The 13,183-nt window shown below is 44.1% G+C and overlaps 1 protein-coding gene across 17 annotated transcripts in view; it reads right to left on the bottom strand.

Moving 5' to 3' along the window:
- The window catches only part of PPFIBP1 (PPFIA binding protein 1), a 1,584,927-nt gene that overhangs the window by 1,311,328 nt on the left and 260,416 nt on the right, over positions 1 to 13,183 (bottom strand). For all 17 annotated transcript variants that reach the window (XM_069628106.1, XM_069628107.1, XM_069628105.1 and 14 more), the window contains exon 4: positions 9,044 to 9,249. In XM_069628106.1, the coding sequence (XP_069484207.1) occupies positions 9,044 to 9,249 (206 nt within the window). The remainder of the gene's footprint in view (positions 1 to 9,043; positions 9,250 to 13,183) is intronic.

Raw genomic sequence — 13,183 nt, 5'->3', positions numbered from 1 at the left:
GGGAGGAGACCGGGTATTTCTATCAGGGTTGCTACGTTATGTTTCAGCATATTTCCCTTGGCCTTGCATTGCACACTGGTAAAGCAGAATATCATGTCAGAGGCTCATTTAGAACAGAAAGCAATAAGCAAACGTTAGAGAAAACAAGATGGCGATTTCTGTCACCTTAAAATGGCCGCACTTCGGTCAAGCTTATGATTATGTATTACGAACACTAAGAGCATGAGACGGTCACCATAGTACATTTCCCCATGATTGAGGGGTGTCTGTTTTTCTGGATCGACATGAGCAAGGTATTCATGGATTTGACAACACCACTTTGTGTGAAAACTGGGTCTGTGTTCTCACCTTTCTAGATACCTATATTGCTTAAGTCATGTTCCATAATGAATAATACACACCAATATAAGAATTATAAAGGATTACTTGAGGGTGTGGTCATTTCTATAACATTACACTGCAAACTGTGTTACAACCTATTTAAATAAGTGAAAATACTTCCATTGCAGAACACCTCAGGTAAAAGCACATTTATTCAACTTCACAATCACCTTGTGGAACACCTCACTTTCACCTACCTATGGAGAAGTCCCTTACTGGTATCCAAAGCCTCTGTCAGGTGGCAACGATTCACTCATTTCTCAATCTATAACTTTTACACCCCTGCACAAGGCTACAGTTATGGATGCCCTACAACCATAACCTGCTTTCAGAATTGTGCATACCTTAAGCTGGCATATGTTATTAATTTTTCCAAGCCATATCACACATTTACATTTGAATGAATCCTAAAAACACAGGTCATCCAAAGCAAACCAGGAGAAGTTGTGAATGGTCACCCTAAATGTCTGATGTATGGGAAATGATAGCAAACACATTTATAATCAGTTACTATGTAACCTAAAATCCTGAACTGACCAACACTGTGCTAAACAATCAATTTCAGTTACTGTTAAGATGATCCATAGACATTTTACTTCTCAAATCAGATTAATATGCAAGGCATAATATAAGCAGTGGCACATAGCAATTTGCTATGCAATTATGTAGGTTTGGTAATTAAATCGACACTTGCGTAGCAAAGATAGCTATTTAAGTTACCCTGTTAAATGAAAGCACGGCACACCTTGCATTCATCTCCTGCCCTCAGGGCCCTCTCAAACCTCTTTTCTCTGTTCACTACAACTTCAGAGGGGCTAATGGAGAGAGTGCAGTAGCAAATCCCTCCTACATTCTTAAGTGCCAAAGGTCTGTGTGAAAGTGCTAAGCAAGATTTTTTGTCCCGTTTTCAAATAATTGAGAAACAGAAGTAATCGGGATGATACTTTTATCAAGCTAACTATATATTGTCTGCTAGAGAACAATATGTGTTAACTTTATTTTCATAAAAGACAGTCATGTAATTCCATTCCTAAAAATGTAGGTTGTTGCATAGTGTAGGATTACAGTATTGCTGCTGTAAAACACGGCGTTGCCTCCATGTTGTACAATACAGTTTAGGTTAGTGTGTCTAAATCTCATGCTGTCAACTAGATTTCATTTTGTTGGGGAAGAAGCATCACATGGACGCATGAACACTCAAAAATGTAAAGGATGATACGGTCAAATTCTTTTGATGCCAAACCTAGTTCTGTGACCTGCTGGTTACATACATCTGTGCAACTGGTGCTCAACCCATGAGCTAATCCCATACTCCTTGACATTCTATTTTATCACCTTGTTGCTTTATACAAGCTACCCTGAACGTGAGATGGCAGCAAACTAAAATATTCCAACTAGTTTGACCAGTTCTCTGCCTGCTAGCCCATCTACTCTGCTTAGTCGCTTACTCTCTTTGCTCCTACATAATGAATACACAAAGCTAACTAGATATTTACGCAAAGTTGTGACGAATAGTTCCATCCAGTCTGTAAATCTACAGATCTAAATATCATACACTGTAATTAGCCTCCAGAGCTCGCTTTGTCCTACGATTATGATTGCACTATATATTAGCACCTGTGTGGAAAGAGCTGGCCAAAGTGTTGTCAGGGCATTTTTATCAGATCTATTTATTTGTGTCTATTCATTCAGCGAACATTTAACATTTTACAAACACTCAACCAGGTCTCATAAAAGTCTACTCGCAGACTTGCATACATTTTATGAAGGCCGAGTACCATTTTCAGGGGATGTTTCAAACTTATGCAACATTTGTTTGCAGTAAATGTCATAAAAGTTTCACTGTGAATGGCTGGCCTCTGGGTAGCAACAGTGTGCCAAACAAAGTGTGTTTGTGGTGACATGCACCATTTTACAGAAAGCACTTTTTTTTGGTCAACCGTTGCCATGGGTCGAGTGCATTTATCTTAGGTCGAGTAGGTAAGCTAAGTTACTCAACCTGCAGGTCTTGCGGAAATGCAAAGAAGTTGCAAAGCCTGACTCATCTCACTAATGTCTTACTTCAGTGGTACAGAAAATGCAGTATTGATGCTCATTTAATGTCTTGATACAAATAACATCTGGTGGCATAATAAATATTAGTACACCATTGCTAATCAGATGGGTTTGTTTGCTAATCGAGAAAATTTGAATTAGCAAACTCTGCTAACCAATTTTTGAAAACGAAAGTATGCCTTGATATGGGATACATTACTCACCGTAATCGTATTTCTGATGCTTGTATCTGCTTAGATTCACATGCTGTGCATAGGCCGACATCTAGTGGAAGCTGCGGAGTATTACAGTTTGTTTTTCGAAGTCGAAAAATGGGCGTCGACACAGGGCGTGCCAGTAATACTATCCCTAGTGTGACGTCCCCTGTACCCATGATCCCTCACGCGTCTAGGATCCCCAGATTGTGTTTTTCCTGACATGAGGTAGCATGAGGAGTAGCGTGAGTACAGATAGTCCAAGCAGATAGACAGAAAGGTAAGACTACAAGCAACCATGCGCCTTCTCTCGGAGGGGAGGAAGGGTGGGTCGCATGTGAATCTAAGCAGATACAAGCATCAGAAATACGATTACGGTGAGTAATGTATCCCTTCTGAGGCTTGTGGAATCTGCTTAGATCACATGCTGTGCATAGATTAGCGAGCAGTACCAGAAGAAGGAGGTGGGATGTGAGAAGGGTCATGAGCAAACAGGTGTCTTAGAACCGCTTGTCCCACTTGTGTATCTGCCTTGGAATGAGTGTCAATGCAGTAATGCTGAGTAAAAGTGTGAATAGAGCTCCAAGTAGCTGCTTTGCAAATGGTGTCAAGGGGAACATTTGCAATGAAAGCCAGAGTGGCCCCAATGCCTCTGGTAGAGTGGGCCCTTGGCGTAAAAGGCACAGTTTTTTCAGAAAGAGAGTAACACAGCTGTATACAGTTGATAATCCACTTTGAGATAGCGCCCTTAGAGACGCGATCCCCCTCTCTGCCTGTAGCTACGGAGACAAACAGTTGATCTGTTTTCCTTAGCGGTCTGGTTTTATTTACATAGTATAAGACCGCCCTACGCACATCTAGGGTGTGTAGTTTCACCTCAGCTGAGCTCTGTGGGTTTTGGAAGAAAGCCGGAAGCTCGATGGACTGGTTTACCTGGAACTTGGATATGAATTTTGGTGAGAATCTAGGGTGTGTGCGTAAAACCAGTTTGTCCTTGTGGATAGTAAAGAAAGGATCTTGCACTGACAGAGCCTGAATTTCACTGACCCTTCTTATGGAGGTAATGGCTACTAAGAAGGCCGTTTTATAAGTCAGGTGTTTGAGACTACTTTTATGCATGGGTTCGAAGGGGGGCCCCATGAGCTTAGATAGCACCACATTGAGATCCCATCCTGGCGGTGGGTTCGAGATAGGAGGGTGAAGTCTCTTTACTCCTTCCATGAAGGCTTTAACCACTGGTACTTTCCACCACGAAACCTTGTTATGGGATGTGGTGTAGGCTGAGAGGGCTGCCAGGTGTACTTTCAGAGAGTTAAAAACCAACCCTGCATCCAGCAGGTGGAGCATGTATGTTACAACGTTGGAAGGAGTGCAATCAACCGGGTTGATTTGTTTACTCTGGCACCAGATAACGAATCTTTTCCACTTGTCAAAGTAACAGTGCCTTGTATTTGGTTTCCTAGACTCTTTTAGAATGTCCATACACCTCTGTGGTAATTTGAGATGTCCAAACTCTATGACTTCAGGAGCCATGCTGCTAGGTTCATAGAGTTGGGTTCCTGATGCACTGTTTGACCTTGTTGCTGGGACAGAAGGTTGTACCAGGCTGGGAGTCTGATGGGCTCGCATACCGCCATCCTGCGTAGGTGTGGAAACCATGGTTGTCTCGCCCACATGGGAGCAACTAGGATGAGCGTCATCGATTCCTTGTTCATCTTGTACACCACCTTCCTGATGAGGGGAGTTGGTGGGAAAGCGTACGCAAACATCCCTGACCAGTTTATCCACAGGGCATTCCCCTGGGAGTCCGGTTGTGGGAACCTGGATGCAAATCCTGGGCATTGTTTGTTTTCGCTTGTGGCGAATAGGTCTATAGTGGGGAAACCCCACTGAGAGAAGAGATCTTCTACTACGTCTTTGTGAAGGACCCACTCGTGTTCTTCTGGGAGGGAGTCTCTGCTTAGAGCATCCGCTAGGGAATTGAGCTCCCCTGGAACATGTTGCGATGACAGGAAGATGTTCCGTCTGAGTGCCCATATCCATATTTTCTGGGCAAGCTTGGACAGATTTGGCGAACGAGTCCCTCCTTGCTTGTTCAGATAGAACATGGCTGTCGTGCTGTCCGTCCTGATCTGCACCGACAAGTTTAGTAGATGGGGCTCGAACGCCTGCAGCGCTCGGAATACTGCCAGAAGCTCTAGCAGATTGATGTGGTTCTTGGCTACTGAGTGAGACCAGAGACCCTGAGCTGTGTGGTGGAGATGGTGAGCTCCCCACCCCGTCAGGCATGCATCTGTAGTCACCACTGCCTGTACTTCGGGATCGTAAAAGGGTTTCCCCTTTGCGAGATTCTCTCTTGTCCACCAGTGTAGGTTCTGTACGAGTGTTGGCGAAACGACCACTAGATCGTCCCACTGACCACTTGCCTGAGACCACTGTTTCGCCAACCATTCCTGCATGGGACGCATGCGCAGACGCGCGTGGGGGACCAGGTAAATGCATGACACCATCATGCCGAGTAACCGCATAGCTTTGCGTACTGTTATCTGTTGACCTGACTGATAATGTGGAATTTGCAGAAGTATGTTCCGAATTCTTTCTTCCGAAGGGAAGGTCAATCCTTTCTGAGTATCTAGGATAGCTCCTAGAAACTGTTTTGAGGTGCTTGGCACCAGACTTGACTTTTTCTCGTTGATGGAGAAGCCTAATTCGTGGAGGAGGTCGATGGTCCTCTGAATGTTTGACCTGCAGATTCCTGGGGTTTCCCCCGTTATGAGCCAGTCGTCCAGATAAGGGTACACTGGGATTGCCTCCCTGCGTAGGTGTGCAGCTGCCACCGCCAGTACCTTGGTGAATACCCTTGGTGCAGAAGCTATCCCGAAGGGCAGTACCTTGAATTGGTAGTGGCGACTGTCCACCTTGAAGCGCAAGTATTTTCTGTGCGCCGGGAGCATGGAAATATGAAAATAGGCATCTTTCATATCCAAGGTTGCCATGTAATCCCCCTTTTTTAGGAGTGGGATTACCTCTTGTAGTGTGGTCATACGGAATTTTTGGGGCTTGACATACTTGTTGGCAGGCCGTAAGTCTAAAACTGGGCGCATTGTTAAATCTTTCTTTGGCACAAGGAAGTAAGTTGAATAGATACCCTTGTTTACCTTGTGTCCCGGGACGAGTTCTATCGCGTCCTTTTCTAGCAGAATGGCGATCTCCTCGAGGAGGATCTTCTGATGTTGTAAAGAGTGGACTTTTTGTCTTGGAGGATGGTTTAGGGGACGTTGCAGTAGTTCTATGCAGTACCCATTGGATACTGTTGACAGCACCCATCTGTCGGATGTTATCCCTTCCCATGCCTGGGTGAAACTTGATATTCGTCCCCCTACTGGGGTTGCATGGGAAGGGACCCTGAACTGAGCGTCACTGCTTTGGTGGAGGCGTGCCTCCTCCTTTACTGGGGCTGCCTCTGCCTCTACCCCGTCCTCTTTTACTACCCCTACCATACGCCTGGGTAGACTGTTGTGAGCTGGTGTTCCACTGTGTACCCTGGGTGTGGGAGTAGCTATTTCCTCTATTGGAATTTTGGCCGCGGGGGCGACGAAAATTGCCATTCCCTCTTTGGTTAGGTGGTTTGGTAGTTAACTGGCCAAGGGATTTGAGGGTGTCGAATTCTTCCTTAGCGTTTTTTAGAGCGTCCTCGACTGCCTTCCCAAACAGGAGATCACTTTCCACTGGTTTGTCTAAGAGCGCAGCTTGTGTTTCTGCTTTGAATCCCGACTGCCTCAACCAAGCATGCCTTTTGATGACAGTCCCCTCTGCTATAAGTCTACCCGCATTGTCAGCGGCGTCCAGAGTTGCTTTTACAGTGCAGCCTGACACGTTCCTTCCTTCCGCACAAATGCGAGCTAGCTGGCTTTTAAGGGGTTCGGGAGCAGAGTCTATTAGTGCTGCCACTTCTTCCCACTGGTGACAGTTGTAGCTAGCCAACAGTGTGGTGGAATTCGCGATTCTGGCTTGGTAGGCTGCCGTGGAAGCTACTTTCCTGCCAAAACCATAAAGTTTTTTACTTTCTTTGTCGGGGGGAGCCTCAGAGGAAGATAATGGTGTACCAGCTCTTTTGCGGGTGTTGGTTACTACTAGAGAGTCTGGCTTAAGTTGACCTCTAATATATAGGGGGTCCGACTGGGCTGCTTTAAACAGCTTCTCCACTCTCGGATTTACAGGTCTTGTCAGGTTTGGGTTGACAAGGGATGGTGCTATTCTGCGTTGAACAGATTTTAGGATGGGAATGGTCTGGGCTACTGGCTTCCTTTCCCCTATTAGTTCTTCCGCAAAGTCCCTTTCTTCCTGGACACCTTGTGTGTCTATGTGGAAGTGGTTAGCTGCCCGAAAGAGCAGTTCATTCAGGAGGGGCTGATTATCTATTGGGGAGTCAGACACTGGGGCTTCCCTTTCGACTGGTGAGTCCATTCTGAAAATATCTGGGCTATTTTCTGGCTCATCCTCGTCTTCGTCTTCGCCGTAATAATCTGATCCTGCAGGATCTTCTGGCGTGTCAATTTCCTGACCTTCTATAAGGGAAGAGTTTCCTTGGTCTGTAGGGAAGAGGTAAGAATAGGGTTGGACCTCGATGGGGTCTAAAGGCCTAAATGGTGTCTCGACCCGGGGTCTTTTATTTGAGGGGATAGGGTCCCTAGACCCTGAGGGAGAATCTTCCTGAGGGTTTAAAGCTAGGAGTTGTTCAGGGTGTCTTTCGAAAAAATTCGCCAAGGAAGACATCCTTGACATTACTCTGTCAATGTCCTCGCATGACCAGAGTTTTGAGCTTGGGGTGACCTTGCTGGGACTTTCTATGGATTGGCCCTGAGAAGACTTGGTCAGTTCTTTTGTAGTGGAGGACTGCAAGGGTTGTTTCCTTTGCTGTTTACCCCCTTCCCCGTGGGTGGAAGTGTGTTTCCCCTTTCCCTTATCTTTCGACGCCTGGCGTCGAGGATCGGAGGTGGAATCCCTGTCTTTCGAACTAGCCTTCGAAACTGGCCCCTCTTTACTCCCAAGTGATGTACCCTTTTCCTGGGGTGCAGGCTGGGGGTGGAAGTCGTGTTCGTCTTCGGACGATTGATCTTCCGGGATATTAATGGTCGAGGCACTCTGTGCAAGTGTGGAGGCTTGCCTGACGTCGTGCGGCGACCTCGACCGGGACCGCCCAGAGGACGTCCTTTCGGACCGCTCCTTCTGTGCCTCTTTCCGAGGTTTCGACGACGTCGAATCTCGGGTGGATTTTTTGTGTTTAGCGTGTGTATGTGTAACGCTTTTGTCGCCGGGGGACTTCCCCATAGTCGCCGGGACGGACGACCTTCCGAGGCCGGGGACGTGCGTTCGGCTGTCCTTCGACGCCTTGGTGCCCTCGCCGTCCGAAAGTTCGGCGTCGCTGCCGTCGCTGAAGGTACCCTCCGCCTCCATAGCTGCTAGCTTGGCGTGGTGGGCCCAACGCTTGGTGGAGCGGTCCTTAAGAGTTTTTGCCTTAAACCTGCTACAGGCCCTGCAACCCGTCTCGGGGTGGTCTCTGGGTAGGCAAAGGTTGCACGTAGCGTGCTTATCTACCCAAGGGTATTTCTTATTACACTTGGGGCAAAACTGAAAGGGCGTACCCTCCATACGCGCCTGTGGGCAGCGGGCAAGTGTGTGTAGGTAATAAGGTGTCGAGTGTGGAAGTGTACCACCCCCACTCTCCCTACTTGTAGGGCCGAGGCCAGCGGCCCAGGCCCGAGCCGAGGCGGAAGCCTCAAGGCCCAATCCGTCGGGTATTCGACGTTGATCTCCTCCCCGGTTCGGCGTCGAGATGTTGATCGACGAAAGGTTGGCCAAACGGGGCAAATTAGAATTAGTTTAGAGTGAAACTATGGCAAAGCCAGGGAACTCCGATGAAGTGCTTCCGACCAGAATGGCGGAAAAAAACAATCTGGGGATCCTAGACGCGTGAGGGATCATGGGTACAGGGGACGTCACACTAGGGATAGTATTACTGGCACGCCCTGTGTCGACGCCCATTTTTCGACTTCGAAAAACAAACTGTAATACTCAGCAGCTTCCACTAGATGTCGGCCTATGCACAGCATGTGATCTAAGCAGATTCCACAAGCCTCAGAAGTTACTTTATATTCATATGACATATTTTAGAACGCTACAGTAGCTTTTAATGTGCACCTACATTTGGGGCCAGAGGCGCCTCATCTCGCTTATAAGTACCTGCAATGTAAACTTACCAATCCTTCAAACTCATGTGTTATCTCTTGCATAGTTTCCTATTATAAAAGTCTGTAAAAAACAAATAAAAGTGAAGGGAGCGCAACCCAACAGAGATTCGGCCGTGCAATATTTCCCCAAGTGTAACAAAAACATATGTAATAGAATTTTACCACTTGACCCTGCAGCCACTCTATTAACGATTCTGCTGTTGAATCTGGAACCTGACATCTTAAACCTTCTTTTTCATCCACTTCCATCAATTCGAGTAATCCACGCAGGTCTTCCATAAGATGCAGCACTCGTATGCTTCCCATGAAGGGAGAGGTAGGGGACTGGCAGTCAAATATGCCATTGGAGTATTCCAAGGCTTTGGAACCTACAAATATAAAACTAAAGTTTAGTGCTTAGAGAATCATACTTCCAGAATTCAGCTTTGCAAACAGCTCTTGGCGAACATTGAAAAAAGGTGGGAGGAAAATATAAAGATGGGGTTGGAGAATATCAGGAGGAGGAGGCAGGAGACATTTTGGAAGAGGTTGGAGAAGGGCAGGAGGAGCAAGTAGCCAGACAGCACAGGAAGCTTTGAGGGGGCCAGTTGGGCCCAAGGATCTGTTGGAACACCAACAATATTAGTCTACATTCAATTTGGTCACTTTTTTAGACAGAATTTTATAACTGCACATTTCAATGAGTAGGTGGTGTGATGAATCCAGCAATATTCTCAAACGGCATGTACCATGCTATGGGGGTCATACACTTCTTAGCACATGGATAAGATATATTTTCTACAAAAAGAAGATGTACTAAAAGGTGTCTAACCCCAAAGGTAAATAATAAATGGTATATCTGGTAAGCAAATTTCATACATAAAAATTTAAAATGTTATTAAACATAGAATTTTCGAACTCATAAAATGATCACATTACATAAAACTAGATAAAAAAACATATAAAACATTTGTACCACAGAACACAAGGAATAAAGAAATGTGGGTTGATTTTTCTAATATCTATATCAAAACTCTGTGTGATTCTTCACACTGGAATTATTTTTCTTATTTCAAAAAGTTATTATTCTCTAAAAGCCAACTTGCACAAGTTTCTGTCCCTAAAACACAGACAAATGTAGGACATTCATCAGGGGTGTAGTGTTTGTGTTTATACTGGTGATAAATCTTATCCATTTTCACTTCTTGTCTGCCACACGTATTCAATAATGCGGACCCTGTAGGTTAAAGACACTCTTTTAGAATTTACCTATATCTTATAAATAGACCTTATATCTTATAAATAGACCTTATATCTTATAAATAGACCTTAACAAGAATCCCCAATCCTCCTAGGGGACTAGATATGTTATACTCTTACATACCTTATGGACTGGGAGAAAAAGATCCACAGTGTAATGTGTACCACAAATGGTTGTAAAGGAGATTTGCTTTTCATAGGGAATATCACCCCAAACCTTCCTTCTATTATATAAAAAACAGAGAAAAACACTATATTGGATCTGTTATATTTCAACCCATCAAGACTACTCCATCCTGTTTAGGAAACCTCTTAACTGTAGGAATTATTGGGAATATTTTTCCACGCGTTTAATATGCCGCCACGTGGCTGGCAGAGAAATGGTATAGGTGCACCTCTCCTTGGGGCAACCGGGAGAAAAAGGATAGAAGGCACACTAGATGTGCAGGTTCAAAACCAACTGTCCTTAGCATCATTGTTACCATATAAGACTATTTTCCCTTTAAGAAAAGGTGAAGGCATAACATCCCTCAAAACACTTCCTTCAGGAGTGTTCACTGTGCATGTATCCAGATCTAAAGGTAAAGGCCATGCACAGGCCTCAAATGCATAAAGTTTTTCTCAAAGTTGTGAAAATCTCCTTATGTCCACATCTAGAAACAAGGAAAAATCATAATTTTCCTATAAGTGGGGCTCTAATAATGGTATCAGGAAGAGAAACTATTCTAAACAAATCCAAAATGACTGCAAAGATTTTTAAATAAACTCACCCTAAACCTTCATTCTCTAGGTGCAGAGTGGTCACTCAGTTGTTTATGCGGCCCGCTGTTACAAAAAATGGCCGCTCTAAATACGAACTTGCGCGTTCAGTGCAATGACATCATTGCGTAATCACATAAGGATGTCATCGCGTAATTGCGTCAAAGCGTATATCGCCGCAAATTTCCAACTGTGCATACCTCAGGAACAATAGGGAAATGTAGTTCCATTATGGATCCACTTTAAAAATAATATTTCTTTTTGCCATATTGAATATTATGCTGGCTATAGGAGGCAAAAGGAAATAGTAATACTGTCAAATACCTTAAGTTCCAGATTCTGCCGGCCTCCATAGGCTGTTACTGGGAAAACAAAAGATATATATATTCATCCCAAATTTCACTCTGTCACCGTGGTTACATAACCGATATCGAAGACAAACAGGGAATGACATAGTTCAACGCAAACCAATATAGCTCTATATACAGTGATTCACAGGGATCTACTAATCTACTCATTAGTGACATACAATTGTCACATTGGTCAAGGAACATTGATATGTAATGAAGTTGATGTCAGACATCATTGTCAGCCCTGAGGACACGAGAGACTTGTGAGGATAGAGGAAATAATGAATCTCTATGAATCACTGTATATAGAGCTATATTGGTTTGGGTTGAACTATGTAATTCCCAGTTTGTCTTTGATATCGGGTGCGTAACCATACTGTATGCAAATTGTCACCCTAATTATCAAACATGTGACTTGGAGAACCCATGTCTACAGCATGACCCATTATGTACGGTGTCCACATTAGTGTAACAATATTGTATGCAAACTGTGACCCTAATTATCAAATTTGTGATTTGGAGAACCCATGTGTACAGCATGACCCACCATGTATAGTGTCCACATTAGTGAGCCATTTTGTTAAATAACACTGGTTCAAAACTGCGACCCTAAACTTGGGTCAAGATGCTGGCAAAATAGAGGATAATCAAATTGGCCTACAGTGACCGAGTGAAATTTGGGATGAAAAAAAAAAGATATATATTTATAAAATTTCTCTTCCCAGTGTTCCCAGTAACAGCCTAGGGAGGCCGGCAGAATCTGGAAACTTAAGGTATCTGACAGTATTACTATTACCTTTTGCCTCCTATAGCCAGCATAATATTAAAACAAGTCAAAAACATTTATTTTTTTAAAAAAGTGGATCCATAATGGAACTACATTTCCCTACCGTTCCTGAGGTAGGCACAGTTGGAAATACGCGGCGATATAGGCGCTGACACGATTATGCGATGTCGTCACCGCACTGAACGCGTATGTTCGTATTTAGAGCAGCCATTTTTGGTAACAACGGACCGCATACACAACTGAGTGACCACTTTGCACCTAGAGAAAGCAGGTTTAGGATGAGTTTATTTAAAAATCTTTGCAGTCATTTTTGATTTATTTAGAATAGTTTCTCTTCCCAATACCCTTATTAGACCCCCACTTATAGGAAAATTATGGTGTTTCCTTGTTTCTAGATGTGGCCATAAGGAGATTTTCACTCCTTTGAGAAAAACTGTATTTGAGGTCTCTGCTTGGCCTTTACATTGGGATCTGGATACATGCACAGTGAACACTACTGAAGTGTTTTGAGGGATGTTATGCCTTCACCTTTTCTTAAACGGAACATAGTCTATATGGTAACAATGATGCTAAGGACAGTTGGTTTTGAACCTCCACATCTAGTGTGTCTTCTCTCCTTTTTCTCCCAGTTTCCCCAAGAAGAGGTGTACCTATACCATTTGTCTGCCAGCCACTTGACGGCATATTAAAAGTGTGCAGAAATATTCCCAATAATTCCTACAGGTAAGAGGTTTCCTAAACAGGATGGAGTCGTCTTGATGGGCTGAAATATAACTGATCCAATATAGTGTTTTTCTCTGTTTTTTGTAGACTAGAAGGAAGGTTTGGGGCGATATTACCTACGAAAAGGAAATCTCTTTTACAACCATTTGTGGTGCACATTAGACTGTGGATCTTTTTCTCCCAGTCCATAAGGTATGTAAGAGTATAACTTATCTAGTCCCCTAGGAGGATCGGGGATTCTTTTTAAGGTCTATTTATAAGATCTAAAGCGTCAATAGGTAATTTCTAAAGGAGTGTCTTTAACCTACAGGGTCCGCATTATTGAATACGTGTGGCAGACAAGAAGTGAAAATAGAGAAGCTTTATCACCAGTATAAACACAAGAACCACTACACCGCTGATGAATGCCCTACATTTGTCTGCGTTTTAGGAACAGAAACTTGT

This window comes from Ambystoma mexicanum, chromosome 12, assembly GCF_040938575.1.
Source record: "Ambystoma mexicanum isolate Mex_15411 chromosome 12, UKY_AmexF1_1, whole genome shotgun sequence".
Classification (NCBI taxonomy): Eukaryota; Metazoa; Chordata; class Amphibia; order Caudata; family Ambystomatidae; genus Ambystoma; species Ambystoma mexicanum.
The sequence above is the reverse complement of the archived record's forward strand: the minus strand, read 5'-3'. Positions and strand labels throughout refer to the sequence as shown.